The sequence below is a fragment of the Diplodia seriata genome (genome assembly GCF_021436955.1).
Source record: "Diplodia seriata strain FDS-637 chromosome Unknown scaffold_3, whole genome shotgun sequence".
Classification (NCBI taxonomy): domain Eukaryota; kingdom Fungi; phylum Ascomycota; class Dothideomycetes; order Botryosphaeriales; family Botryosphaeriaceae; genus Diplodia; species Diplodia seriata.
The window spans coordinates 2,017,607-2,044,907 of NW_027117310.1; the positions used below are offsets into that span (position 1 = coordinate 2,017,607).

At 55.7% G+C, this 27,301-nt stretch overlaps 13 protein-coding genes across 13 annotated transcripts; 6 read left to right on the plus strand and 7 right to left on the minus strand.

Moving 5' to 3' along the window:
• Positions 1-352: 352 nt before the first annotated feature.
• SLS55_003331 (uncharacterized protein) lies at positions 353-1,704 on the plus strand (the record flags this gene model as incomplete). Its single annotated transcript, XM_066774808.1, has 5 exons — positions 353-476; positions 679-712; positions 782-988; positions 1,156-1,434; positions 1,593-1,704. The coding sequence occupies 5 exons, from the start codon at positions 353-355 to the stop codon at positions 1,702-1,704; spliced, it is 756 nt and encodes a 251-aa protein (XP_066634927.1).
• A 294-nt stretch (positions 1,705-1,998) lies between these two features.
• ERV25 (vesicle coat component) lies at positions 1,999-4,556 on the minus strand (the record flags this gene model as incomplete). The annotated part of the gene is made up of 4 exons (XM_066774809.1): positions 1,999-2,662; positions 3,779-4,079; positions 4,141-4,264; positions 4,344-4,556. 4 exons carry the CDS (start codon positions 4,554-4,556, stop codon positions 1,999-2,001), a joined length of 1,302 nt encoding a protein of 433 aa, XP_066634928.1.
• Positions 4,557-4,894: 338 nt separating this feature from the next.
• SLS55_003333 (uncharacterized protein) lies at positions 4,895-6,951 on the minus strand (the record flags this gene model as incomplete). The annotated part of the gene is made up of 6 exons (XM_066774810.1): positions 4,895-5,788; positions 5,839-5,885; positions 5,918-6,133; positions 6,182-6,377; positions 6,552-6,738; positions 6,788-6,951. The coding sequence occupies 6 exons, from the start codon at positions 6,949-6,951 to the stop codon at positions 4,895-4,897; spliced, it is 1,704 nt and encodes a 567-aa protein (XP_066634929.1).
• Positions 6,952-7,578: 627 nt separating this feature from the next.
• Positions 7,579-11,051, plus strand: SLS55_003334 (uncharacterized protein; the record flags this gene model as incomplete). Its single annotated transcript, XM_066774811.1, has 4 exons — positions 7,579-9,418; positions 9,572-9,610; positions 9,876-10,031; positions 10,081-11,051. 4 exons carry the CDS (start codon positions 7,579-7,581, stop codon positions 11,049-11,051), a joined length of 3,006 nt encoding a protein of 1,001 aa, XP_066634930.1.
• Positions 11,052-11,292: 241 nt separating this feature from the next.
• On the minus strand, positions 11,293-11,803 carry PEVD1 (Effector protein PevD1; the record flags this gene model as incomplete). The annotated part of the gene is made up of 2 exons (XM_066774812.1): positions 11,293-11,410; positions 11,481-11,803. 2 exons carry the CDS (start codon positions 11,801-11,803, stop codon positions 11,293-11,295), a joined length of 441 nt encoding a protein of 146 aa, XP_066634931.1.
• Positions 11,804-13,655: 1,852 nt separating this feature from the next.
• Positions 13,656-14,754, minus strand: SLS55_003336 (uncharacterized protein; the record flags this gene model as incomplete). The annotated part of the gene is made up of 2 exons (XM_066774813.1): positions 13,656-14,583; positions 14,669-14,754. The coding sequence occupies 2 exons, from the start codon at positions 14,752-14,754 to the stop codon at positions 13,656-13,658; spliced, it is 1,014 nt and encodes a 337-aa protein (XP_066634932.1).
• A 2,449-nt stretch (positions 14,755-17,203) lies between these two features.
• Positions 17,204-18,341, plus strand: SLS55_003337 (uncharacterized protein; the record flags this gene model as incomplete). Its single annotated transcript, XM_066774814.1, has 2 exons — positions 17,204-17,585; positions 17,782-18,341. 2 exons carry the CDS (start codon positions 17,204-17,206, stop codon positions 18,339-18,341), a joined length of 942 nt encoding a protein of 313 aa, XP_066634933.1.
• A 198-nt stretch (positions 18,342-18,539) lies between these two features.
• On the plus strand, positions 18,540-19,283 carry SLS55_003338 (uncharacterized protein; the record flags this gene model as incomplete). Its single annotated transcript, XM_066774815.1, has 1 exon — positions 18,540-19,283. The coding sequence occupies one exon, from the start codon at positions 18,540-18,542 to the stop codon at positions 19,281-19,283; it is 744 nt and encodes a 247-aa protein (XP_066634934.1).
• A 218-nt stretch (positions 19,284-19,501) lies between these two features.
• On the minus strand, positions 19,502-20,493 carry SLS55_003339 (uncharacterized protein; the record flags this gene model as incomplete). The annotated part of the gene is made up of 2 exons (XM_066774816.1): positions 19,502-20,434; positions 20,485-20,493. 2 exons carry the CDS (start codon positions 20,491-20,493, stop codon positions 19,502-19,504), a joined length of 942 nt encoding a protein of 313 aa, XP_066634935.1.
• Positions 20,494-20,925: 432 nt separating this feature from the next.
• RSM24 (mitochondrial 37S ribosomal protein mS35) lies at positions 20,926-22,059 on the minus strand (the record flags this gene model as incomplete). The annotated part of the gene is made up of 2 exons (XM_066774817.1): positions 20,926-21,521; positions 21,576-22,059. The coding sequence occupies 2 exons, from the start codon at positions 22,057-22,059 to the stop codon at positions 20,926-20,928; spliced, it is 1,080 nt and encodes a 359-aa protein (XP_066634936.1).
• A 153-nt stretch (positions 22,060-22,212) lies between these two features.
• Positions 22,213-22,766, plus strand: ALG13_1 (N-acetylglucosaminyldiphosphodolichol N-acetylglucosaminyltransferase catalytic subunit alg13; the record flags this gene model as incomplete). The annotated part of the gene is made up of 2 exons (XM_066774818.1): positions 22,213-22,537; positions 22,603-22,766. 2 exons carry the CDS (start codon positions 22,213-22,215, stop codon positions 22,764-22,766), a joined length of 489 nt encoding a protein of 162 aa, XP_066634937.1.
• Positions 22,767-23,697: 931 nt separating this feature from the next.
• Positions 23,698-24,676, minus strand: SLS55_003342 (uncharacterized protein; the record flags this gene model as incomplete). Its single annotated transcript, XM_066774819.1, has 3 exons — positions 23,698-24,149; positions 24,211-24,459; positions 24,514-24,676. The coding sequence occupies 3 exons, from the start codon at positions 24,674-24,676 to the stop codon at positions 23,698-23,700; spliced, it is 864 nt and encodes a 287-aa protein (XP_066634938.1).
• Positions 24,677-26,056: 1,380 nt separating this feature from the next.
• On the plus strand, positions 26,057-27,145 carry SLS55_003343 (uncharacterized protein; the record flags this gene model as incomplete). Its single annotated transcript, XM_066774820.1, has 4 exons — positions 26,057-26,161; positions 26,218-26,429; positions 26,482-26,828; positions 26,892-27,145. 4 exons carry the CDS (start codon positions 26,057-26,059, stop codon positions 27,143-27,145), a joined length of 918 nt encoding a protein of 305 aa, XP_066634939.1.
• Positions 27,146-27,301: the final 156 nt, after the last annotated feature.

The window sequence follows — 27,301 nt, forward strand, 5'->3', positions numbered from 1 at the left end:
ACATGACGAGGCTTTTGCGATGTGGACCTCAAGAGGCTCCGCTATCAGAAGCCAACTCACCAATCACGCCCGACGGTCGACCGATGATTTGACGATGCGACGGATGCTTCACGTGCTCCCTCAAAGGTGTCTTTTACCCTCACGGTTCAAGCCCAGTAGTGCCACTGCACCACTCGCTGTTCATCCCCGGTTCATCTCCTCATCGGGCCATCACCACAGCTTTTCATCGCCGCCGCGCCGAGTCATCATCAGAGCTCACCCGGCCCCCACTTCCTTTTTGCCGTCTACGACGACGACGCCGACGCTACTACTCTCGTCATCGAGGAATAGACGTATCGGATCATCAGGCGCCATGCAGGCGAGTCAGCCGAGAAGGTTCTCGCCGTTGGATCCGGCGAAGGTTGGTGGTGACGACAGTGACGGTACGGCGTTGCCGAGGTTGAGGGGTGTGGTCTTCGATGTAGACGGAACGTTGTGTAAGTACCATTCCGTTTCTTCTTACTTGTCTTTGATTCCGAGGAGGACCCTTGGTCAACTTGAGCGATGGGTGGTGGTATCAATTTTTCTTGTTTTTTTCCCCCGAGTATGCTTTGCTTTGAAGGGATTCACTGGGGGTGTTATGTTGCACCGAGACTCAATCTTCTTCATACATTTAACTGACCACGTCCGCACAAACAGGCGAGCCGCAGAACTACATGTTCGGAGAGATGAGGTAAGAATTCACAAGGAGAGTGAGTCGGTATTCTACGCGCAAGCCAACAAGTCATTATTTTCCCCCCAGAGCCGCTCTAGGCATCGACAAATCCACCGACATCCTCGACCACATCTACGCGCTACCATCCGAGGAGCAGGACCCCGCCTTCGAGAAGATCCGCGCCATCGAGCGGCGGGCCATGGACTCGCAAAAGCCGCAGGTGGGGCTGGTCGAGCTCATGGACTACCTCGACAACCGCGGCATTCCCAAAGGCATCTGCACCAGAAATTTCGAGTACGTGACATGTCCGGCTTTGATTACTACTACACCCCCCTCCTTCCTTCCTTCCTTCCCCCTCCCTTCCTCTCACACTTCTCTACGACTACTCGGGCAAAGGTAGGTTGTACATACATATACACATACTAACAGAGAACCCCCTTTTCCCCCTTCTCTCCAAACAGCACCCCCGTCACCCACCTCCTCACCCGCTTCCTCGCCGGCCACCGCTTCCACCCCATCGTCACGCGCGACTTCCGGCCGCCCAAGCCGGACCCGGCCGGCATCCTGCACATCGCCGGCGCGTGGGGCCTGCGCGACGGCGGCCGCGACGTCGTCATGGTCGGCGACAGCCTCGACGACATGACGGCCGGCCACCGCGCCGGCGCCGCCACCGTGCTGCTGGTCAACGAGCACAACGCCCACCTGGCCGAGCACGAGCATACGGATCTGTGTGTTAGGCGGTGAGTGCTCTCTGTCTTTTTTTTTTTAAAAAAAAATCTTTGGCTGCTCCTTTCTTACGCCTCGTCACGCTTTCGTGGATCTTGGGCGGTCATCGGAGCCCTTTTCCCGTGTTCTGTCTTTTCACCCTTGTTGAGCATGCTGACTCGCGTTGGTGCAGACTGGACGACCTCATCGATGTCCTGGAGAACGGTTTCGTTGGGCAGATTGGGCAAGGTGATGAAGAGCCGGATACGAGGGCGCAGGCAGAGGAGGCGCTGAAGCGCTCGTGATGTTTGTCCATTGATGGGGTTCACAAGGGTAGCTTACGTAGCCTCTACACACGAAAACGTCTGCAAAGTGGATTTACGGGTCGATGAACACCAATGGTTGGAATAGAGTTTGACAGAAGACGATGTAGGACTACGACTTCCATCTCAGGCTGAGGGGGTAGGAGACATACGAGGTACAAGACAATCTCAGAGGATACAGAAAACCCCAACAGTGAAACGCCCACCCGTCACCACAAAGCCAATCTGAACCTGCTCTTCTAAGCGTATTCATGCTTCTCTCACTTCTCCCCTCGCTCACTCATAAGGCTCCGGAGCGCGTTCCTTACAGGCAGGTGTCTCCACGTGATCGTGGAAGGCGCAATCAGGACCTCTCCGCACGTCGACCAGCTCGTTCTGATGCAGGCGTGCCAGGGCCTCGGCGAAGTCGGCAGCGAGGTCACCGCCTTTGGCCAAGACACCGCGCATGCTGTCCGACAGCTTCGGCTCGCCGCGCTGCTCGCACAGGTAGCGGTAGGCGGCGGTGCTGACGAGGAAGCGGCGCAGATGGTTGGGCTCCGTCGTGCTTTCGTACACGTACTCAAGGCGGTAGGCGGGTGCCGTCATGTTGTTGCGCCGGTAGTAGGCGCGCGCCTGGTCCATAACGTCGTTCTTGAGCCGCTCGATGCGGAAGCGCGTCGCCAAAATGTACAGGCACATGTAGTGCTGCATACCATGGAAGTCTTTCGGGCCGTGTAGGTCGGCGCCGTATAGCCATCGCACAAAGAGCGCGAAGGCGAACTCGTCTAGGTCCGGGAAGGAGAGTGGTGATGCTATGGGGACCGCGGCGCCGGGGACTGGCGCTGAGAAGAGGTTGGCGAAGTACGGGGAGCGCGACTTGAGCAGGTCGGTGTGCACTTTGAAAGATTTACCCGTATATCCCGCGAGGATCTCAGTGACGGCAGTACCGGGAATCAGCGTACTGGAGGGGGTGCGTTAGCAGGTTGTGAGGCGGGCCTCTATCAAGACCACTCACTCAGCACTATGGTCGCCGGTTATTGGACCGGCCAGACTAGGTCTGAAGTTGTCGGCTGAGGACTGTCGTGGGGTATTTGGTGGACGAGCTGGGCCAGCCACGTGCCGGGCAGGAACAGGAAGCTCGGCTTGAGAGTCGCGGGTAGAGACGGAGGGTCGAATGGGCTGAGCCAAGTGCTCGGCAGCAGGCCTGACGCCCGTTGCTGATCCGCTGCGAGTATTGCCCGGTCGAGTAGTCGTGGGTTGGGGAGACACCGGATTGGCAGGGTTGGGGGCGCCGGAAGACGTGGACATGGAGACTGTTGTCGGTCCTGCGTTGGGGGACCGGTGGGCATCCAGCAGTGCGGACTTCAAGCTGTGTAAAGATAACGCTCGGGATTTGACAAGAAATTTGCGAGAGGAATACTGCTGGGAAGGGGGACACTGGGACGAGGAAGTGGAGGCGTGAGAGACTGAAGAGGAGCGGCTCTTGGAGGGGCCATTTTGTTGGAAGATTGAAGGCAAGCGCATTGAAATGGAAGTGGCCATGCCGTGTACTGTAGCTTCCTGCTGTGGAAATGGAGGAAGGCGCTGCCCAGGCTACCGTCCGAGTGCATTCGCGCTGAGTTATATGGGCAACCACGTCTCGGCGACAAAGAAACCCTGCTTTGCGGACTCTGGGAGACAGGTTGAGACACTGAATCCACCCATAGCCTCTCGCCGATTCCGTGGGAGTCTCGACAGGGCCAGACCTCTGCTACAACAAAAGAGCCGCCATCCGCTAAGATATATCGCCTGATATTTTTTATAAGACAGCCCGGCAACCGGGGCCCCGCGAGACCGGACACCTGATTTCCCCTAACGCCCACCTCTGCATCCAGCAGTCGAAACAACAGGAAGATGAAACAGAGCATGTGCACAACCGCGTGACCTGAAACCCTTGTATAGTCTACAGCTACACGTCCAATGCGTCGTTGATCGGCATAAAGCACGTCGCACGTTATTTCTTTAGATAAGATGTTTCGACCTGTGCGGCTTCTGTCAGTAATCGGGGCACTGGCGACCCGTGGAACACACAACGCACCTGAAGTATGCGCGCAGGTAGACAACCTGCCATGCGCCGAGGCCGACCAGCATGCCCATAGTGCCGAAGGCGAACCATTTGACGCGCTCGTTGGTGCTCTCGTTGGTGTCGCGCAGCCTCTGCTCGCGGGAGCGCAGGTATTCCATCTCGCCAACAATCTCGCCGACAATCTCCTCGAGGCGGCGCAACTCAGCCTCGACGGGCTTGAGCTTCTCAGTGTTCTGGATGGCATTCCAGTCCTTCGCGTCGGCGCCAATGTCAATGTCGAGCTCGATGTGGCGAACCTTGCCGCCACCTCCCCCTGTTGTTGCGAGCGCAGTTAGCCTGGTGGAGTGCAAGCAATGGTGTGGTGGAGGACGCACTCTGCTCAAGGATGTTCTCGAAGCACACGTCGAAGGCGGAGTCGGCGACGGAGGTGAAGGCGTATCTGTTCTCGCCGACGACGTCCTTGGGACGGCCGTAGTCATTGCCGACGGCGTCCTTGATCTGCAGCGGAGGAGCATGCGGGTCAGCCACGGCGAGCTCGAGCTTGTGGAGTGGGCGGCGGTGGGGGGGCCGGACGTACGTGCATGTTCAGCTTCTGGCCATCGCCCTTGGAGCCGTCGGTAATGGTGGTGACGACAACGAGCTGGTCCTTCATGACGAAGTTGCGGATGCATCGCTCTTTGCTGGCCGACTCGTGGCCGGGGTGGGCCTCGATGTCGAACTTGAGGGCGGAAACGGCGGGCAGGCTGACGAGGAGGAGCAGGCAGCTCAGGGCTCTGAGCAGCATCTCCATGGTGGGCGAATTGGGCGGGCGGCGAGTGGTGGGAAGAAGTGCGAGCTGTCGTGCACGCTCAGAAAGCCACACGTTGCTTCGCCAGATCGCGCTCCCTGAGCCTGGAGCATCAACCGGGGCCCGTGCGCGAATCCGTCCCGTCTCACCGCCGGCGGTCAAACATTTTGCCGCGCCTACCCGTTTCCGCTCGTTATCGTCACATCATGTTCTCGCATCTACATGTCATTGTTCCGCTCAAACTCCAGCTACCTATGCTGCTCATAGCTGCTCGTTTGGCAGCCTCTGCTCCGTCAACAAACATCTCCAGCTCCAGCTCCAGCTCCCTGCAACTCATCCAGTCAGCCTCCGTATCTGATTGCCTCATGTGCGCCATGAATATCCTGGACCGAGCCCGTGAGGTAGTCGTCACCGATGCCCTCAATCATGTCAGGCGTTGCCTCCGGCACTGAGAGAGGCTCATCTGCGAACCACATGGCTGAACTTGCGCTCAACTCCGGCATCGTGACTAAAACCTTAAGGATTGGTCGCCCAGACCGGCTTCCTGAAGCGGCACCATTCAGAGACTCTACCATTTGCTGAAAAGCCCCAACAAGGCCTGGGATATCAAACTCGTGCCTCCCGTCGTCAAATTCCGACAGGCTGTCGATTATGCAGAACACCACCATTGGTCGGATGTTCTCCATCAGCGTTTGAAAAAGTCTCCACTGGATTCGTGAATCTGATTCATGTATTCGGTCAAGAAGCTCGGGCTCCACGAATGATGCATCATATCCACGGAACTGCTCCAAGAACTGGCTATTGATGGATTTCATCATGCCCGCGCCACCCTCTAACGGATCACCTTCAGTGTTGTGGAGACCACAGAAGAAGACTAATGGGAGACCCATTCCGAGAGCGGCGACCGTCCGCACAATTTTTGCCGCGAGATATGTCACTGCTGATGGCTGATCCGGATTCCATGTTCTTTCGCGCTCCATGTCGTCGACGACCAAAAGATTTGAGTCCTCCGAAACAAGCCAATGCTCGAAACGCGGATGCTGCAGTAGATGCATGGCGCGATGCTGATTGCCCACGGCCGGCTCGTATCCAGAGTTAGCAGCCCAGTTCAGGTCTCGCGGAGTCGTGGCTATGTCCACATCAAGGATTGTGAGGATCTCGTCTCCGGATATTGTTTGAGACTGTTGTATCATTTGTGGCGCCTCGATGTACTGTGTGACATTGATCACCGCTGACTATTGCATTAGAAAGAACGTTATCGATCACTTGGTGCTCGTGGACTTACGTGCTGAATTGCAATCTTTGTACCGACGAGTCTTGCATCAGCGATATCTCTCCATGCGCGTAGTGACGAGATAACTTACAACTCGCTGTCTGGAGCTTTGCCCTCAGCAATGACTCCAGCGTTCGGAAGGACTGTACACTCTCACACTGCTGCATTTCTATCCGCGCAATTCTCTCATGCAGCAGCACAGTCAGCTTGTGCGCAAAATCCTCTGCCCGCGCCTGAATGGCGCTGATCTTTTCCTCGACTTTGTTGCCATAGTAGGGTTGCTGAAATGTTGCTTTAACAGCCTCCTCTTTCGAGGTTCAGTCAGCCGTCTTTTAAGGGGGTTCAGGCAACCTACTGAATCCATTTCGATCTAGCCAAGATAGCATCTCTTCCGTACCTTCCAGCACTGCGATATAGAGCTCTTCAGCTTTGAGGCTCAGATCATCGTCATTGTACAGGCGCAGGCATCGGCCCACATTGTCAACCGTGTCGGTGAGGCTTTCTATCGTCTCCTGGACTTGCTTGAAAGTCTTTGCGATTGCAGTCGCTGCCTGTCAACTGTTAGCACTAGGCAGGTGTTTTCAGCCGAATTTGGAATGTAAGTTTACCCCGAAGAATAGCGTGAGCGCGCCCCGGGCGATAGAGCAATACTGATCGCTGGGCAAGAGCTCTAGCCATGACTGCAACGCCGGAGCCTTTTTTCCCGTGCTTCTTCCCGCTTTTACGAAAAGATTTCTCTCTCCCCGGGCGTGGTACGCGTTTAATGCATCCTCTGCCTCTCTCTGAACATCTTGCCATGTCGTTTTGCCGTAGATGCTATGTTTTTCGAGGACCTTCTTGACTTGTTTGTTGGAAGAGTGCCGAGACAAGTTTTCTATCCTGGCTTTGAAGCGCTCCGTGAGCTGCGCGGCACTGGTACAAGTAAGTCCACCATCACTTATTGGCTTCCCATCTTGCTTACGCTTGCGAGAAATTCCGACGTATAATGGGTGCAGGCGGAGCAAGATTGGCTTTGGCAATGGAATTTTCCCACGCGGGATGATACTCGGGCGCTTTGTGTTGCATGAAGCGAGCCACCATATCAGCCCCGTTTTGGTACTGTACCCCTTTCAATGTTGGATCCATGGCTATGTCCTGGAGAATAGGGGAGAGCCCTCCAAGAGTTACGTCCGTCCAGGTCAACTAAAAAGCAAGATAACGACCGCAAAGGCTGGAATGATCTGCAACACATCATCAAGGCAACAGCGGCGTAAATGCCGCACTCCAACCCTCCGACGTCCTGGGATCTCGGACAGGGTGCAGATCCGGCCAGGTGCTGCTTGGGGGCCAGTTGTTATGATAGGCCATCGTTTCAGCCTCGTGCAAGACTGGACCAACCAGCGCAACCCGATTGCCCCAGCACACTCTGCAGCACCTTCCATCAGGCTGCTGCATGCTCAGCTGATGGGAAAAACTCGCCTGCTAATTGTGTGGCTGTAACACGCTGTCGCGATAGGTACATTGCCGACTCCAATGTGGGGGTTCATGCATGTGAACACCCACCTCCTTTGTCGCGTAGAGGGGTTTGATGCACTGTGCAAGCCAAATATGGTCAAATCAATACCTACGAGCGCACTTGCTTTCATATGACTCTGGGGTACTCACGGACTCTTATATCCGGTTTGACCGTCTATGGACTGCTGAGTCTGAGTCTATCGTCCCTGCACCTTATCCGTTTCCAGCCGTGGCCAAATCCGAGAGCAACTGCTAAGCATGGAATCGGAGACCGAACAAGCCCCTGCAGTGGGCGATCAGCCATTGACTGAAGCTGAAGACAATGGTACTGACGCACAGCCGGAGACCAAGGATGCCACAGCTATCACTGAAGAAGTCGGCAAGGGTAAAAAAAGATCCGATGATGTGGCAGATGATTCGGGCGACGATGACGAAGAGGATGATGAGACTTACCAAAGGGTTATGGAGTACCAGGTCCGCGCTGAAAACATTACCAATCGTCGGAAGAAACGAGACATAAGGAGGAGGCAACACAGCAGGTACATGCTCCTTCTTGATGATCGCCTGGACTTTCTTGAAGAGGAAGTCAAAAAATTGAAAAAGGAAGGGATCAAAGACGAAGAAGCAGAGGAGCCTAAGCCCGCAATTCCGGAGCTTCACCCCATGAGCTGGACAGAGTACCTGGTCGATAAGGGAGAAGATGTCCCTCCAGTCCATCACGCAATCGATCTCCTCATGGAAGAGCCGGCCATCTTCCAACGGGCCTCGCTCTGGGTAGACGAGTCAAAGGCAAAGAAAGGGGGTGCTGGAGCCGACAAACTCCACTCAGACGCCACGAATGCATCTTTCGGCCCACAGCTCACCACGCTACCCGAGAGGATCCGGATAAACTGTCAGCAGCTCTCTGAAGTGCTCGCAAGTTCCATCACCGATGGCTCTTTGTCACACGCAGCAAACAAGCCGATGGTCCTGAGGCGGCCTTTCAAAGTCCTCATTTATCACGAGAAAACAATCCGAATGTTCACGACAAGGAAAGAAGAGGCTCTATTAGAGGCAGAGCAGAGCCACGAGGATGAGGATAAGAGTGGGACAGAAAAGAGCACCGGAGGAAAAGAGCTCGACAGCACCGTTACTGGCGGCGATGTCTCCGAAAGAACCCTGCCTCAAGGTCAGGCAGAAGCCGAGTCACCTGAGAAACGGCTGGTGAAACACCTTCATCTCTTGTTAAGATTCATTGCAGACTACATCAAGCCGGCGCGAGAGAGGGTTGCCGCCCAGCAACGCATTGCCTTCCAGGATGTTTATCTGCTTTTCGAACCAGGGCAGCTTCTTTACGTCAGGCACCACGAGCACCCACAGCGAGTCTGGCGATTACTTCAAGTCACCGGCGGCAACCGGTTTCTGCGGCCGTACGAAGGGTGGCAGGAGAATGAGGATGCCGACTTCAAGAAGATGAAGCGGGATGCTTTCAGTCACCTGACGCTCGATTGTTACTTCCTCGTCTTCGACGGCTCCAAGTTTCAGCGAGTCTACAACCGCTTTTCCATCCGATACTTTTCAGACGACCAGCAAATGAAAAACCTGTGGATCCTCCCATACGACACTGCCAAACACTTGGATCTTGTGGACGAACCCACTCTCATGAGCAACGGAAAGCAGTACAGAGAGTGTACCGACCGAGCTAGCGTCTGCCATCGTTATTACCACGGAAAGACTGTTGATCGTGATCCCCAAGGCCGGCGCCTGAAGGTTTCCACTGATTCTGAAATGGAGAGAATGCTTTTTACCGAGACAATAGAAGGTACCGTTATCGTAGATTTCGAAAAGGTTTACCGCTACAATTCCGCTTGGTTGCCACGTTTCAACGAGATTGAGGAGCACAAATTCCACAGCCGAGAATTCGAGACTGCCGACGATCCCAGGTATGAGAATGTACAGGACGACTTCACCTGGGACCAGCGCCGTAGGGAGGAGTATCTCGAAGAGGAGGAGACGGGCCCGAAAGCTCGCATGTGGGAGCAAGGAGAACTGCCAGACGAAGACATCCTATTGTTGCCGGACAGAGTGCCCGCATTTGTACTTCGGTCCAGAAAATGGGGTAAGACTGCTGCTTGAATTTCATGCGGACATGACGGCTAACCTGGAGCAGTCTATCTCCAATTAGGTTACGAGGGAAAAGGAGAAGATAGAAAAACCCGACTAACTGAAGTCCTACCCAACGCTGAAGCATGGAACGAGCTACAACTCCCAGGTGGGGATGCTGAGCAAGGACACAAGGGCATCATTCAGAGTCTCGTCGGAAAGCATTTTTCGAGGGGCTTGGAGTTTGATCTGGTCAGGGACAAAGGTCGGACCCCGTTTTAGTATCTCCATTGCCGCAAAGTTGCTTACGTGTATAGGCCGAGGGCTCATCGTCCTGCTTCACGGAGCACCCGGTGTTGGGAAAACCTCAACCGCAGAGTGTGTCGCAGGTGCAAGAGGGCAGCCTTTGCTTCCGATCACTTGTGGTGAGTATGCCTACTTCTAAGTAGAGAGCCGTTGCTAAGTATGGAAAGGTGATCTCGGTTTACAACCGGAACTCGTGGAGACGAACCTCAGCAGGCACTTTGAACTGGCCCAAAGCTGGGACTGCATTCTTCTTCTTGACGAAGCAGATGTGTTCCTGGCCGAGCGTAGCTTGAAAGATCTTCAAAGGAATGCTCTAGTCTCAGGTACGTGTGCACGGAGATAAAATTGCTACGAGTGCTAAAATGCTCCCAGTCTTCCTACGTATCCTCGAGTACTATGAGGGAATCCTGTTTCTGACCACCAATAAGGTCGGCTTGATTGACGAGGCCTTCAAGTCAAGAATCCACATGTCACTCCATTATCCATGGCTGACGCAGGACCAAACCCAGAAAATATGGAGAAACCTGATACGCAAGGCAATGACGACGCAAGACAACCTGAAGGTTGATGAGGCCGACATTCTCATGTTTGCAATGGACCATATGCGAGCCCAGAAGGACTCCCCGTACGGCAAAGGGCCAGATGGAGATGCACCCGGATGGAATGGCCGACAGATCAGAAATGCATTCATGAGCGCCATTGCATTGGCTGATTATGAGGCGAATAAGGCCGGAAAAGATATGGTTGCCCTGACCAGGGAACATTTCAAGATCGTGGCGAAAGCTTCGAACGACTTTGACAACTATCTCTGGAGGGTTCACGCTTTCCAATCCGACTCCAAACGTGCCGAGAAGAATCTGCAACGCTACGACTCCTACCAGCAGAGCCCAAGCCTTGACGGGAGAATGGCGCAGCGGCCGAGCTTCTACGACCAAGCAAGGCCAGTCACCCCCGGCCGCCAGTCGAACGCTCCACCGGCACGCTATCCTTACCAGACACCAGGTCAACCTATGCATTACGGACAGTCCGGCCTGCATGCCCCTCCGCAAACATACAACTTACCGCAGGGACAACAGCCTTACTATCCTCCCGCACCGCCGCCGCCACAGCACCAAGCGGCATATTCCAATCCTGCTCCGCAATACAACCCTGGAATGCCGCCGCCGCCGCCGCAAGAATCTTCGCATCAGTTTCACCCGCAGTACCAGACGCAAGAATCAGGCAGTGGACAGGCACCGGCCATTCAGGGACAACCGATGCACCAGACGCAGGGGATGCCGCCTCAGGCACCACCATCTTCGGAGATGGGGCAACAGTGGGCAGGTTATCAGAACCAAGCATGAGCCGAGCATGTGGTGTTCCTTGCATTGAGGATTCAATTCGGCGGTATCTGTCTCGATCGATGTGTTTCACTCATTCTGCGCCCACCCTACTCAATTTGGATCGAAGAACGCAAGAATTCGTCCCGTTGTTTTCAATGTTCAAAAAAAAAAAAATTGGATTTGAATACAAGCTTTTCAGAATACAAGCCTTTCAATTATTTACAGTATCATAACGCGTTACTTCTTCTCTTCCAATAACCATTTACTGGCCGTCAATGACGATGGTGGTCGGGTTGACCTGGGAGCAGACAAAGTCGTCGGGGCCGTTGCCGCCGGCGTGGCAGTAAGTGGGAACTTCACCCTCGCCGTAGAAGCCAACGCTGTCAACCAAGTCAGCAAAAAAAAGTCCTTTCGACCGAAGAGGGAAAGGGGGGGAGGGGATCAACATACGCAAGACCCAGCTCGTGGTAGATGCGGAGGGCGAACTCGCTCTCGGTGCCCGAGTACAGGGCGAAGCGGTACTTGGTCTCGCCGCAGGTGATGACGTCGGACGGAAGGCCCGGGTTGCTGGCCGAGCAGTCGAGGTCGGTGGCGTCCTTGCCGCTCAGCTTGAACGAGACGGACTGGATGCCGTCGTTCTTGCGGACGGTGAGGTCGGCGATGTCGATGTTCTCGTAGGTGGCCGGGTCCGGGGCGCCGGTGCTCTGGGCCGCCGGGGCGGCGGTAGCGATGGCACCGAAGAGGGCGGTGGCGGCGGCGATGGAGAAGCGCATTTTGGTGGTTGGTGGTTGGGTGAGAGGGGGAGGTGGATTGTTGTGTTGAGAGTTGTTGCTGTGAGGATGGTTGGTGAGGATATCCGCTGTTGCTCCAAATAATGGGCTGTTTATATAGCTTTGAGTGACATATGGTGATCCCTTTGAAAGGAGGTAGCTCGACGTCACATGTAGCTATTCTAGGAGAGCGGTGGACCCTTTGGTGCAACTCCGCCTTTCTAGACGCTTGGCATTTGTTCACTTAATGCTCCCATGCGGAGAACCACTGCGGCACTTAAGCTCGCAGATGGCGCGGAGGAGGCCCCGATACGGAGGTGGTCCGGCGTGAGTTTGCCGGAACGAGCTAGAAGACGGTGGCAAGCACATTTGCCGAAATCGAAGCGCGTAAGTATGGAAGTCGTGGCGAAACGTGCGCCCTGGCACTGGCCATTGCCCTAGCCACGACTATTTTGCCGGCGCGCACCTCGTATTAAAGAGCCGCTTCACGCCACTGACGTTGCACAGCCAGCACCCACCGGACCTTCTCGTACCACGTTTCCCTTGCCGTACTGCGTATTCCGGGCCTTTTGGGTGGCCAAATAGAACAAGTCCCGCCCGCGGCCGTACCGGATGTTGATCGTTCTATTCTTGGCCAAGCCGAACATTATGCGACTTCACCAAACGCAGCTCACGTATTCTGGCGATGCCTCGGCTAGAATATGGCTTCAGAATCTCGCCCTTGTATCCCTCATCATAGTAGCATGTTCTCGGAACCGACTTTCCAAATTGAATCACTCGGTCGCCTGAGGTTCCAAGAAGTTGCATCATCAACCTGATACTCCGTACCGCAGGTGTTTTGACAGTGACCTTTCCACAAGAATTGTTGTCATCAAGTCGTGAATCGGATACAAGAATGCTCTTCTCTTCATTGTCGAAAAGCAGACAAGTTGTGGTGCTGTCAAAGGCGCACTAGACGAATGCACGTCCATTTTGTGGGGCTGGAGATTTGTTAGGCACTCCACAACTTCATAGTATGACGTGGGAAGACAAGGCTCAATACGAGCCGCCTTCGATTTGAAGAAGGTACTGAAATCAACAAGGCGGGTTACCAGCGTATCTTGGCTGTTGTCATGAAGTCATTTCGGGTGCATGTAATTGTGCGTCCGTACAACGATAGTCTCGAGGTACCATCATGGCTCACCCCCACAGAACGAACCTTTGAAGGAGTATCTGCCCGGGCTTTGTCTGTACATCTACTCCTCGTCGTCAATTCCTTTAATACATGTTCGAGTGTGCTCGAATTCCGCTCTGCTAAGCAAATGAAGCCCTCGGCGATACATGTGGTGTTCACTTACCCCACGGCCGATTTATTTTAAATTCTTCGCGGGAACGCAATCGAACTGCACGCTTTGCCAATTCCGGTCATTCTACAGTAGGGCTTGGGCCGGAGGCATCGTCGCATGGTTCAAGCAAGGTTTTTTTTGCGCGGCCCGCATTCCTCATGGCGTATCGTGCTGAAGATCTCCGAGGCGTGAAACGGACAATCGGCTGGGGTTTAATTCGAGTGATGTAAGAGCCTTCCACCTCCGCTGCAAGCTCTGCGGACAAGCCCTGTATAACTTAGAGCTTTTCATGCAGCGAGAGCATGACCTTCGCCAGCTTCTTTCCCACCGAAACGCCAGTGGAAAGATGAAGTTCATCAGGACAGCAGTGAGCTCACGCATTAAGTTCTGCAGCACCTCACGGTCAGCACACGCTCGAGACAAGATGTTCTCATATATGACTTGTGAATCGACAGCTTAGCCGTGCATGCATATTTCTATCTTCAAATGCTTTCCGTATCAAACAGGACCAAAACGCCATTTCGAAATGCTCAATGCCCAACGCTTCTCGGAACCGGAAACCTGAAGCGGCGGTGCAGCCTCGACACGATCTCGACGTAATCGGGCTCATTCTCCGGCGTCAGGATGCCGTGCCGGATGAAAAAGTCGAGCATGACGAGGGCGGTGTTAGGCTTGAACTCGCCTCTGGAGAGGGCGATCTGCACCTCTGCCGTCGACAACAGCGCGAAGCCCTCGACCTCGCTGTCGTTAGGTCGTGGCTCGATACTGTCCTCCTCGCGCAGCTCCAAATCGTAGAGGAACTGTGACTCGGGCTGCAGCAGGCCCGTCTCGCCGCCCGCCCTCGCGTCACGGATTAAAAAGTACGACACGTTGCCCACAGCCTTCGCCCTCCTTCGCACAAAGTCGGCCGGGAGCGCCGCCTCTTCCTCGGCCTCGCGCACCAGGGCGTCCATGGGCTTCTCGTTCGCGGGCAGACCGCCGGCGACCGTGTTGTCCAACATGCCGGGATATGTCGGCTTGGAGCGGGCGCGACGCGGAACCCAGAAGCGGTAGCCAGAGCTGTCACGCACATAGCAGGTGAGGTTGACGCTGCAGGCCAGCACGCCGAACAGCGGGGTGGCGGCGCGCTCGATGCGGAACAGCAGCTCGCCTTGGTTGCCGTAGACGGGGTACAACTCGCCGCGCCAGCCCTTGTTGAGCAAGGCGAAGTGGCGCGTCTGGCGCATCGCGGCCGTCGTGGCGGCGACGATGGCGGTGCGCTCTTGCTCGTCGATGCCCGACACCAGGATCAGCGTCTGCGACTCGGGCGAAACGTCCCAGGCCGGCAGCCCCGACAGCGTCTCGGCCACGTGCGGGCGCACGAAGCCCAGGGTGGCGTGGTGGTCGGCTACGTGCAGCGTGTACAGGCCGGCGATGGCCTCGTTGTAGCCGTCATTGTCGAGGTCGGGCCGCGGGAAGCTGCAGCAGTCAGCGGCTGGCGATCGCTGAGGACGGATAATGTTCGGGGCATGGTGTTGAGGGAGGGAGACACCACGGCACTTACTTATCGCAGTCGTTTACCAAGTCGAGGTTGGACTTGCCGCGCGGTGCGAAGGTCGGCCACTCGTCAACTGGCTCGGTCTTTTCCATGGTTCTCTCTGGGTAGGATTTGGGCGGTTGGATCGGGGCTCCACTCTCGGCTGTCTAGGTCCTATTGCAGATGCAGGTGAAAAGGAAGGGTTGGACCGGCGGCGTCCCAAGGCTGCAGGCGAGAGCAACGTGGCCAGTGGCCGCCGCTCACTGCCGTTTGTAACGGGGGGCCCCAGCATCCTTCCTTGTTACGGCGTCTTCCTTAGCCCGAGCTGGTCCGAGCATCGCGGGTGAGCTGGTGAGCTGAAGAGCCTGCGCCAGCCGCTCTCACGGCCTCGTGGGTTTGGTGGAGATGGCGGGGGACAGAGAGACACGTCACCGAGCATGCATCGTGGGAAACTGCGCTCTCCGCATCTGGCATGCAGCTGCCTGGCTGGGAGCCGCCGCCGCTGCCCAGACAGCGAGATCCGAGAGGCAGGGCTGGCCCCACTTGCCCCGCCTCGGGGCCGAGCCTGCACATTCGTGGATGATGGCAGCACTCAACTGAATGACTCTCTGATCTCGGTGGGTGACTGAGTGGACGTGCCTCATAATCCAAGGGATATCGTCCAATCAGATGCTCGCATCTTTCGAGCTGTGCCACAACACGAGTCGGCATCCGAGATCAATCTAGCAGCAGCTCGATGGAACCCAATCAAAGTGCTGGAGCGTAGAAGTAGTAGAGCCGCTTTGGTAAGAGAGAAAGGCCGGAACGGACCGTCCCGCGGACATTTTTCCTGACCGGGCTGATCTCCGTACTTATGCGAGTGTTTGGTTAGTGTCGAATACATCCAATAGATCACTTTCACCGTGGCCGATCTCTGTCCGACCACTGCCAGGTCCAATGCTATTCTTGACGTGGTATTATCCCAATGGTACCAGAGAATACATTGATGCAACCGCCTCCTGTATTGATGTCCTTCTTGCACCCTCCAGATCGGCGCAGAACGACGAACACATGACCGCCGCCACGTTTGAACACTCCGGAGATCTCAGGCTTGCATCTGACGTTTCTGCGGGGCGACAACTGGCAAGTGATGACGCCAACAAAAAAAACAATATGGCAATTGTGTGCTCTCACTTCTCGCATCCATCGACTAGCGTGGATCTGTTCTCCTTGACTCAGGGCGCTGTCGCCTAGCATGAAGAGCGAGATGCAGTGCATGTGATCAATCACACTGCAGACGCCCCGTCGATGGTCTGCCGTGGTAGCCGGTGGATGTAAGACTATCGAGCTGAGAGTCACGCACGGTCGATGGCGAGAATGAGCTTGGATCGATAGCGTCAACCTAATCACTGCACAGGATTGACGCAAGCTTCGCGCCTGCAGTTTTTGTTGGCCAGAAAGGGCCGAAGAAGAGTGCTGTTGACCTCGAGTGTCTGTGCGTTAGTTTCAGGAGCGCACTCCGAGGTGGACAACAGAGCCAGCCTAGGTATCTACGCCCGCGGTTTGAAGAATTTTATCAAAGCAGTGGATTTAAGGTCAATGTTTTGCGGCCATCAGCCGCACAAAGACGTGCGTGACTCAGGGGATGATCAACATAAATTGATCTTACAACGCTAGAAGAACAAGCACTCAGCTGAACTTTGCTGTTTTACCTCATTGGACAAACCCTCAAAGAGATAAAACAGAGCTTGGGGCAATTGCGAACATCAAGAAGATCATTTTCGCGCTCTTTCGCTTGGCTGACGAAAGACGAAGAAAATTGCAATGGAATGTTGTCACAGGCCAGTTTGAGAAGTATTTAGTCCCACGACGTCCAGGCCACTCGGAATAAGTTGCTGCGTGCAAGCGAATTACGAATATCAACCCTAGCCCTATAGTGGTCTTATCAGTGGCTGTGCCGAGCCTTAAAAGAGTTTCTGGGCAGAAGGATGGTCACGTAGAAATGGGGCGAGCGAAGGAAGCTGCGACACTCTACGTGTGACAGACGGTGAGGCCGACAGTGAAGGGTAGTTTGATTGGCACGATTGTTGCCTGCCGGGGGGCTTACAGGCAGCGCGCGGGCCCTAAGAAGGTCCACGACGCCGGGGATAAGGCCCAGAATGACGTGAGTTTGGAGGTTAAGGTTCAGAGAGGGCCTGGGGCTCGCTTCGCTGACCGAGAGGCGCAGTCGGATGCGATCTAGGGCTGAGCCAACACCAAACAGACCGTGCGAAGCGATGCACCCAACCGGAGTCTTGTGACAAGGCTGGCTGCGGGTGGCTTTCGTAGTGGGTCGCCCCCACGCAAGAAGCAGCTGGCGCCTGGGGCAGGGGCAGCCTTCACCAACACGCAGCTGAACGCGGGACCCGCTCTCGCCGGTTCCCGATCCTGCTGAGCACGCGACTGCTTTATTCTCCGCAAGCCCATTTAACCGTTGCCTCCACATCTTCCTCTCTCCAGAACGCAGTAGCATGAGACTCACACTCAATCGGATTGGAGACGGCACAATGCACTGCGCTGTCTGCGGAGCGTCCATAGCCGAGCATGTACGCTTCCCCTCCCACCTCCTCACGTGTTGCTGTTGTTGACAAACATGCCCCGCAGCAAGCCGCAACGCTGCTGAGCGACCCGGCAAGAGAGCTGGAGCAACTGGCGGAGCACTTCCACACCAAATGGGGCCCGCCCAGATTCACCACCGAGCTCGGCATCGACGAGTTGCCAGCCACCAACGCCGGCTGGTGCTTCTTCAACACCGACGACGGCCGCAGGGTAGTGGCTTGCTCCTCGAACGAGTCCGTCGCGGAATCCGACCGCTACTACATCCCCGTCCATAACTACTGCCTCAGCCTGGCCAAACGCATCCTGGCATCAGGCCGCGGCCGAACCTGCAATGTGCGCCAGTTGTGGAAAGTCCTCCGCACGAGGTGTCTGTCTTCGGCCGCCGGCGGCCGGACAGAGCCACTCGCAACCATCGACGCTCCCAACGACTATCACCTGCCGCCCCGGGATGCGGACGCAGAGGGGGAGAGTGGGGACGACCATTTACCGTATTGGGTACGCCTGCCAAATGCATTCCAAATCCGGTAATGCCGAGCTAACCTCCGAGCACCAGTGCGCCGCAGATGCCTGGGACATCCCCGACCTCACCTCCGGCGTCCTCGCCCAGATGGCCCCTTCGACCCCTTCTCTGGACGACGGTGACCCGCAGGCCGCCGAGTTCAGAGCCCGGTTCGAGCGGCTGCCGCAGGAGATGAAAGATCACATCCTGTCCTTCGTCTTCGCCGAACAACACTTCCCGCCCGACTGCACGCGCCTGATCCCCCAGACCGCCTGGATGGACCTGCTGATGCAAGGGCAGATCGTGCCGTACCTGTGGGACCTGCGTCGCGACGAGGTCGAGAAGAAGGTGGCCGAGGGGCGCGACAGGGGGATCGAATGGGACTTTGAGCTGCTCGTCCGCCGGCTTTGCCAATCCCAATCAATGGCAGACGGAGCACCTCTGTCGAGCATGCCGTGCGGCCTGCGAAACCGGCAGCGCATATGGAAGCTCGTGGAGGACATGTACGTAGGAGACTTCCTGCCGAAGGGGACGCTCCCTGAGTCGCGTCGACCGGCTGCGATCCCGCGGTACTGGGATGAGGAAGGGGCCCTCCAGTACCCGTTGGTCTGGATACGAGCATGAGCTGGAGCTTGAGAGCACATGGGTTCATGGCTCTACAGCATTGCTCACATAATCCTTGCACTGCAGGCCCAGCCGCGCGGCACGCTAATGCTTGTGTGAGTCTCAACGATGGCGCATCCGTACGTCCGACGACCGCATGCCACCAAGCCCAACAACGGTGTCTCTGCGATCAAAACGCATTGTTGATCGACTGAAACAATGAAAGTCCTCCTGGTGGGTGCGACCGGCTTCGTCGGGTCGTTCGCCCTGCGCGCCCTGCTGGCCGACCCCGCCGTCGGCACCGTCGTCACCCTCACGCGCTCGCCGCTCAGCAACTCGGCTTACATCCACTCACGGCACCTTGAGTCACCCAAGTTGATCGAGATTGTGCACCCCGACGACTTCTTCAGCTACCCGGGGGACCTGCTCGACCGCCAGCTGCGCGGTGTGCGTGCCTGCATCTGGACCATCGGCGGCCGTCACACCCAGCGCTCCCGCTGGCCGACCGACGAGGACTACGTCCGCGTCAGCGTCGACTTGCCCGTCCACTACGCCGACGCCCTACGGGACCGTGTCGCAACCGCCAACGAAGGTGGCTCAGCACCATTTAGATTCGTGTTTTGCAGCGGCCATGGGACTGAGTGGGATGAGGAGAAGAGCTTGTGGGTGATGGAGCGGACGCGCAAGGTGAAGGGCATGGCCGAGAAAGCCCTGTTCAAGCTGGCCGAGGGGAGCGAAGGGCGGTTCGAGGCGTACAGCGTCAGACCCTGCGGCATCTATCAGAAGAACCCAAGCTTGAAGGATCTGTTCTTGACGTCGGTCGTGCTGCCGAGCTGCCACGTGGAAGAGCTGGCAGCGGTCATGGTCGAGATCGCCAAGAATGGAAGCAAGGAGCAAATTGTGGCGCACGAGCGGGTCGGAAGATGGGGAAGGGAGTTGTTGAAACAAACCGGAGAACAGTGACGCCGAACATTTGTATGGTGAGCAGAGAGGACTTCCAAAATTGACCGGGAGGGTAGCGCGTCTCTGGCGAGAATGGAAATTCCGACGAACGTAATGTAATTGCGACGTAGCTCATGACTATTCCAGATATTATTGATGAAGCTTCTCAAGATACAAGGCGGACTTTGGAACAGTGTTGTACAGCGAAACCCTTCCGTATTGACTGGGATGCGACCACTTTACCTGACAAACTGAACCATGCCATACTTGTCAATCACAGGCTCCTCGCCTCTGATGCACAAATAGCCACGATCATGTCTGGTCGTGGTGTCGAAGCCACCACGCATGGACCAGACGGCCTCCATCTCCTCCCTGTGCTTCGATTTCGGCTTGCCCTCCTTCAGCCTCAGCTTCTCGAAGAAGCAGTAAGCAGCATAGAAGATTGTGGTGGTGTTGCCAGCGTTGGGGCCCTTCTTGCTGCGGAAGTTGGAGAGCTGGGAAGCGGTAATCTTGGTGGGGCTGGTATACATGGCGGAAAGATCGCGGCAGAATTGGGCCTGGGTGACACCAGGCTTCTTCATATGAGCGTTCATCTTCTTGCGCATCTCGTCGCACGTATCATATATCTCGACAGCGTCGTCGTCCTCGCCGGGGAGGTGGATGTCGGCCAAGTCAGCAGCTGTGATGGCCTTGTCCTTGGAGGCAGCCTTTGACGCCCCAGCATTGTCGGCACCGTCGGTCTTCTGCTTTTTGCTGCCACCACTTGCGCTGGGAAGCTTGATACCGTTCATTTCACGGTACTTGAAGTAGGCCCAAGCATTTGAGTAGCAGTCAGAGCTCAGGCCCTTCGTTGGGCCGCTCTGCCTGAGGAAGTTGTTGTACGACTTGTTTGAGACGCCGAGCTTGTCGCAGAACTCGCCAACCTTCATGCCGCCGTTGTCAATGAGGCGATGGATCATGCGGCGAACTTGGTCGGGGTTCTTGTCGATCGGCAGACCGTCGGTGGCGTCCTGGAAGTCTGAGTCGTCGAAGCCCGAGAGTTCCTCGACGCGACCGCGTTTTTTGCCGGTATTCGATTCATTAATCTGCTTGCTGAGACCAGCCAGGTCTATCGCAAGGGGTGCAGGAGGAAGATTGGCTTGATGAGCCAAATCGGCGAGGGGTGGTCTCTCCTATCCAGAGTCTTAGCAGGTGCTGCTTCAGCACAGGCAGTTCATCTTACTTGCGCCATGTTGTTGTGCTAAGGGAGGAATCGTGGCAGGCTTCTTTTGCTCCGATGGCTCTTTAAATGGTTGAGGAACGAAGTGCTGCCAGAGGGCGATGCCGGGAGTCAGGTATTTGTGGGCGGTGACGTTAACGCGTTCTGTTGTTGACATCAACGCGTTCTCTTGTTGACATCAACCCGACGCGACCCTGGCCCGTCCTCACGTGATCTACGAACATTCTCCCTCTGTGACGTCGCCTGCTCTATTCGTACGGACCCGGTCGTCAATGGGCTGGACATTCAGCATAATCTACGAATTCGCACTGAGAACGCGGGAAATCGTATCAGAATCATCTTAATTTGTGCCATAGAGTACACATGTTTTGCCATGCCGCAGACATCCCCAATAGCCCATATGTTACATCCAATCACCCGACGCCCGACCTATGCAAGCCCACCTCATGTCCTGGCGCCAAGAAGAGTTGGTCTTCTCTTAGCGGGAGCCTTATCCTGTTGCACCAGCAGCGGCTCTGGAGCCTCGAACATATTGGGGCCAGCCAAAGCCTTTTCGATGACAGCATTTCCGTCAACCAGCGTGCCCTCTTCCCGTCTCGTCTGCTCTATCTGGACTCTCTCCTGTCTCCTTTGATCCAGATACTGCTTGCGCTGGGGCGTCAGGGCCCACTCCTTGGGGAACTTATGGAAGACCTTGGGCTTGTGGTGGCGGAAATCAAAGGGCAAATCTGCGAAGGTGTCTTTGGGATTTCTGGCCTCGTTGAGGAGGTCGTTGATGACGTCTCCCAGGTAGCGCTTGTTCTGGGCCTGGGTCTCGAAGTGCTCGGCGCTCATCTTGACAATCTGAGTGTCGGGGTTGTAGCGGGGGCCCGCGAGCTTGATGAGCTTGTCGCTCTGGACCTGAGTGAGGTTGGGGAGGTCGGGGACGCTGAACTCGACAACCACCTTGCGCTCTGCGGGATGATGCTCGCCCATATATGTGGTGTGGCGGAAGCGGAGAGGAGTCTCGCCGGTCGGAGGCTGGAAGGGCTTCGCGTATTCTACACGGCGTCATCAGCACCAGAAGCAAGTGGGCAGGCACAGCGGAGGCTCACTCGCTAGCAGCGGCATCTCCCAGGCGGCAATGCGCATGTACTCGCGGATCTCGCGCTGCTGCTCCAGCTCGGCATGGGCGGTTGAGGTGATATCGTCTCCGTGCCACTCCTCGTCCTCGCCCATGTCGGGTTCGCCCTCGCCCCAAAAACCCTCGCGGAAGGAACGCTCTCGTTTCTCACTAAAGCCCGACAGCATGGCGGGATCGATGCCTTGTAGGATCTCGTGCATGGCCTGGCCCTTGGTGGGCAGATCGTCGCCGAGCACGCTCTTCAGCTCGTCGAATTCGTGGTCAACGGCGCGCACCTGCTCGTCCTCACCGTCGCCATCCTTGTCGCCCTTGGCGCGCGGTGCTGGAGTGGTGGAGAAGCATCGTTGGGGGTGCCATGCGGTGGGCACGTCGCGCTGGCATCGCTGCACTGTGCGCAGAGGGGAGGGGCGGACGGTGCGGGCGTGGAAAGCCAGGCGCTTGGCGGCGGAGGCCATGGCTGGCGGCGCAATGGGGAGGATGGCGAGGGAGGGTGGTGGTGCTGGCCGCTTCTCCAGAATCTTTGCGGACCACCGAAACTCCCGCGTCTTGGCACCGACGCCGCGGTCACCAGCTCCACCACCACCCTTGCACCCCAACGTCACCAGGCCATGTCGCAACCCGACCAGGAACGCAAGAAGGTTTGCTTCGTCACCATTGGGGCGACCGCGACCTTCGACGAGCTCGTCAGGGCATGCACTCAGCCTGATTTCCTTCGCTCCCTCGCCCAAGCGGGCTATACGCACTTGCTCGTTCAGTACGGCAAGAACAGGAGATTGTGGAAAGAGGTCAGCGCCGACAACGAGTTGCTTGGCCAGTATGGTGTCGACGTCTCGGGCTTCAGCTTCCGCGAGAATGGTCTTGCCGCCCAGATGCAGCTTGCCAAGGGCCATCCAGCCGACGGCTCCAGAGAGGGCGTCGTTGTCAGCCATGCTGGTACGATATGCTTGCTGGCCTTCACTGGGTACTGAGCTTTCACTGACGGACCTCCTCTGCACCAGGCTCCGGCAGTATCCTCGACGCTCTTCGCCTCAATGTGCCCCTCATCGTAGTCCCCAATCCGTCACTGCTAGACAATCATCAGCAGGAGCTTGCCGAGGTACTCGAGCAGCAGGGCTATGTAATACATGGGAAGCTTGAGTATATTACTGTCCTCATATCCTGAATGTATCACCCTACTGACAGAGAAAGCAACCTTGCGCTCTGCATTTCCCAAGCCGAAGAGCTCCGCAAGCGTCAAAGGTCGTGGCCACCCATCAACAGCGGTCCTCATCGTCGTGCCCCTGGATTACAAGGTGTCATGGATGAAGAAATGGGCTTCTTGGATTAGCGCCCTGCTAGGATCGCACTTGCGATAAACCAGTATCTGATCACGTCGACAATTGGGACTAGCTTGGAGACCATATGTCCGGCTGGCCATGGACTTGTCATACACGTGAAAGATACGCGCCTGGAACTGAAGCGCAAGTTTGGAGCAGCTTCTACGTCTTTTCTCCGTATTGGCGCAGGCAGTTGGGTACTTCGATTTGACACCATGCCTTACAAGACGGTCCGACACCCCGCAGGATTGCATCAATAGTCCCGCATCTTACGCCAAGTCGGTCTTGGTGCCTCTTCCAGCATCAACTAGAGACCCTCCCGGGGTTGTCGAACTAGAAGTGGAGCTCTCGTTACCAGTGATCATCCACGGCGGTGAGCGTAGACGCCTGCGTGCACCGTCTACCGCGGGTAATCTAAAGATTGGCTTGTGGGCTGGTGTAACGGTACCTTTGACTAACGAAATAGTGGGCATCCAAGACACACATTGGAGATTTTTGGTTCAACGCAGAAGCTACCGGGTTACACACAATCCATTCGTGCAGTCACTGTTGCTCAATATTGCATACTAATTCTCTATTGTCTATTGTTCATTGAATCGCACTACGCTAGCCCCCCCACAAGTCTTGAAATGCCCAGAACGCCTTCATTCATACCGACATGTGCCATGAAATGATTGTAAATGGTGAGAGACAACCCTTCTCCAACGAACCTCCTCTCCCGCTAGCCGACGCTTACAGCTTTACAGATTCCTTTTCTGTGAGTGAGTACGCCACTTCCTACTTCCTCTCGCGCTCTTGCATGAGGAAGCTACCGCTGCTAGCCTCAAGGTCTTGCTGATCCTTTTTCTTAGGCGGGATCAGAGTGCTTGGGTGCTTCCAGTTGAAGAGGACCATGGACAGGAACATCAAGGCCGCATCGAAAACGTAGAGATAGACCTCGGTGGAGAGCAGCTCCCCATCCTCACCCTGCAGGTACTCGGCAAGGCGGAAGATGGAGCGAATCATGATAAGCCCGTTGGAAATGTACAGAACGATGAGGTACATCTGCCAGGACACGGGCGTCGTGCGGGAGGCTTCGGTCGGCGCCCTGCGCAGCCGCCAGTTGTAGTGGATGGATGTGAGGATGAACAGCCCGAAGAAGACGATCTGGACGATCAGGCCGATGGTGATGAACAGCTCGCCGCGATCCCGTTTTTCGGCCGTTTCGGCCTTGGCAAGTATACTGCCACCTAAACAGAGCCTCGTTAGTCGTCTGCACCATGTGATAAAAGAAGATCGGAACAGACGTACCAGTGCCCTGGATGATGAACGAGGAAACGTCACCGAAGACAAAGATCTTGGTAAGCCAGCTGACTCGCACAAGAGAGTACTCTTCGCCTCCGGTCAGCCTGATGATACGGCCCAGGACCATGTAGATGGATGCCGAGAACAGTGCTGGCGCAAGGAGCAGTAGCAGAGCTTGCAAGATGTATGGTACATTTTTGGATTCTGGGTACTGCGTGCTTGATATCACGCGCGAGACGTATCCGACGATCTCGACTACGCACAGTCAGTGAGACACACACGATTAATAGGGGCTTTGGAAGTACTAACAGGTACCACCTATGACGAATGGAATAAAGTACCATGTCCTTTTCCGAAGAAGCTGCCAGGTATGTAGAAGTGTGGATACACCAAAGAGAGCTGCGAAGATGACACCGGCTGCCAAACTCGGCTTGTAATGCTCATAGAACCTATCTACTTCCGGGGCGGACATGTTGACTGGTTCTTGTGGTTCCGTTGTAGAAAGGAAAGGAATTAATATATGAGCGTGTGCGAAGGGAGAAGCTGGTGATTGTTGAGTGAGACAGACGGGATCTCTACAGCACATATTTATCCTACACATGAGGTCAAGAACTTAGGACTGCTTATGCTCCGCCTCAAGGCATTCTTTGCTATCTTCCTTCTTGTGGAGTGTCGCAGATGTCTGCGCCTCTTTTGGCTGGCTTAGCGGTAACCGCATTCGCATTCGTAGGCGGGTTCGCGAATGGTCGCTCGCATTCTCTTATCCGAGCCGTTGATTGGTTCAAGCTCGAAGCTCAGACCATACTCACAACGACGGGTCGGGGACTTTTGACCCAGCCACATTGATTCAGCTTTCAGAAGTCGAAGGATACGACGTACGCGTGTTGATCCCAAATAGGTTCTGTGATGCTTGGTGAGTCCGCTGCAGACAACGTCAAGTAAACAATACGTCACAGCCCCATTCCTCCTACCATGCATTTAATAGCACATTCGACGTCGATCCGAATTGATGCCATCTGTTGTAAGCCTTTGATATTCTCTTTAGAAGTATTCGCGACCCGGAAAGAGCGGGCGTGGTTGGCAATGGTCCTATCCACAGGGGCACATCTTCCAAGGCAAACCCACAACTACACTTTCACCAAGCCATCTCACATAAGGTCAAGTAGCCTCAGCTGTACAGCCTCAGTCAAGCTTGGATGCCCCAATTTTGATGCTACCGAATGCAGGCTAAGGCCACGAATATATACGTATAAGTGCTCCTGTGCTCACCCATCCACGCATCAAACGAACCGGTTCTGCACTGCCTTCTCGTATGTGCTTCAAATTGTAAAAGAACCACTGCGGGGTCTGTTTCGTGCTTTTTCCAGTGGCATCAAGCTGATCCGACCTTTTAAGCAATAAAGGAAGCGAGGCTTTTGCTTAAACCTGTAGGATGTCTCTTTTCGGCACTCCGAGTCCCGCACGAAAAGCGGCGGATCAACGTAACGCCAGGCCTTTGTAAGCACTTCGGCCTTTCGCGACTAAAGGCACTCACACGACTGGCGTTGAAACCGGCTCGGCTTAGCACGTGTTCCGAGTAACTTCGTCCGCTGTCCGCGTGTTGGGTACCCGGCGAGAATGGCGTGCCTGGTTCACGGGCTCCGGAGCATCAATCCGCAGACCACCACGCTTTATTAATAATGTGGAATGACGCGAAGGAAGCACGACACCTGGTCAGAATATTATGTAGCGAAACGAAGTGTATATAAGGCCGGGTGCTCACGTTGAACTGAATTTTGGACCAACTGCACCCCTCTTTACTGGCATCTACAAACCTCCAAAGGTATCTTCCAACTCCGCCGAATCCTCCAAAATGGTCAACGTTGCTGTTCCCGGGGGCCTGGGAAATGTCGGAAGGACCATCGTCGACGTCTTGAAGACCAACCCCAAGTATCATGTCGTCGTATTTTCCCGAAAGGTACGGTTCTCCTTGTGTCTGATAGATGGCGGGGAGGCTGATATAAACCGAGCCAGGCTGGCGACGATGCGGAGACAGTCGACTACGACAACGTAGACTCCCTGAAGCAGGTGCTCGAGAGCAACAAGATTGAAGTGGTTATCTCGGCACTGATGGTGACGGACGAAGTGTCGTCGCAGTCTCAGATCAACCTCATCAAGGCTGCTGACAAGTCCTCGACGACGACGAGGTTTGTCGCCAGCGAGTACGGCGTGCCCTACGGCCCCGAGTAAGTTGCGGCCCTAGTATCTTCAAAAGCCGAGAAGCTGACCGTGTGCCAGGGAGGTGGCCATACTGCCTCACCTGACGTTCCGGCTCGATGCGCTTGCTGAGCTCCGGAAGACTGGCCTCGAATGGACCCGGTTCCAGAACGGCTTCTTCCTGGACTACTTTGCGTTGCCACACATCAAAAGCTACCAGATTCCGATAGCGCCGGTCCTGGACGTCGCGAACAAGGTGGCGGCGATCCCTGGTGACGGGAACACCCCTGTGGCTTTCACGTACACATTCGATGTGGCCAAGTTCGTGGTTGCGGCACTCGACCTTCCGAAATGGGACAGCGAGTATCTGATTGTTGGCGACAAGCTGACGTGGAATGAATTCCTAAAGCTTGCCGAGGAGGTTCGCGGTACGCATTCCTTTTGACTTCCGACAACCTCGCTCTGGAGATTCTGACTGACTGGACGAGTAGGCTCCAAGTTCGAGGTCAACTACGATGATCTCGACAAGCTCAAGGCTCATCAGATCACCGAACTTCCCAACCACGCCGCCGGTTATGACTTCTTCCCAAAGGAGAAATTGCAAGTGTTGCACGCGGCTTTTGGGCTCGCTTTCGCATCGGGCAAATTCGACATGCCGACTGAAAAGGCCTTGAACCAGCAGTTCCCGGAGATCAAGCCCATCAAGGCGAGGGAGTTGTTGGAGCAGGCCTGGAAGGGTAAATAGAAGTCTGATGGCATGCTAAGGTTTGGTGATGAAGTGCCGAGTACGTAGAAATTGAATGATGTGTTTTTCCATCGATGCCTTTGGTCGTGAGAACGAAGATGTCGATGCATCGGCAAAACAGAGGATGAAAGCGAAAGGCGTCGGCGCGTGAGCAAA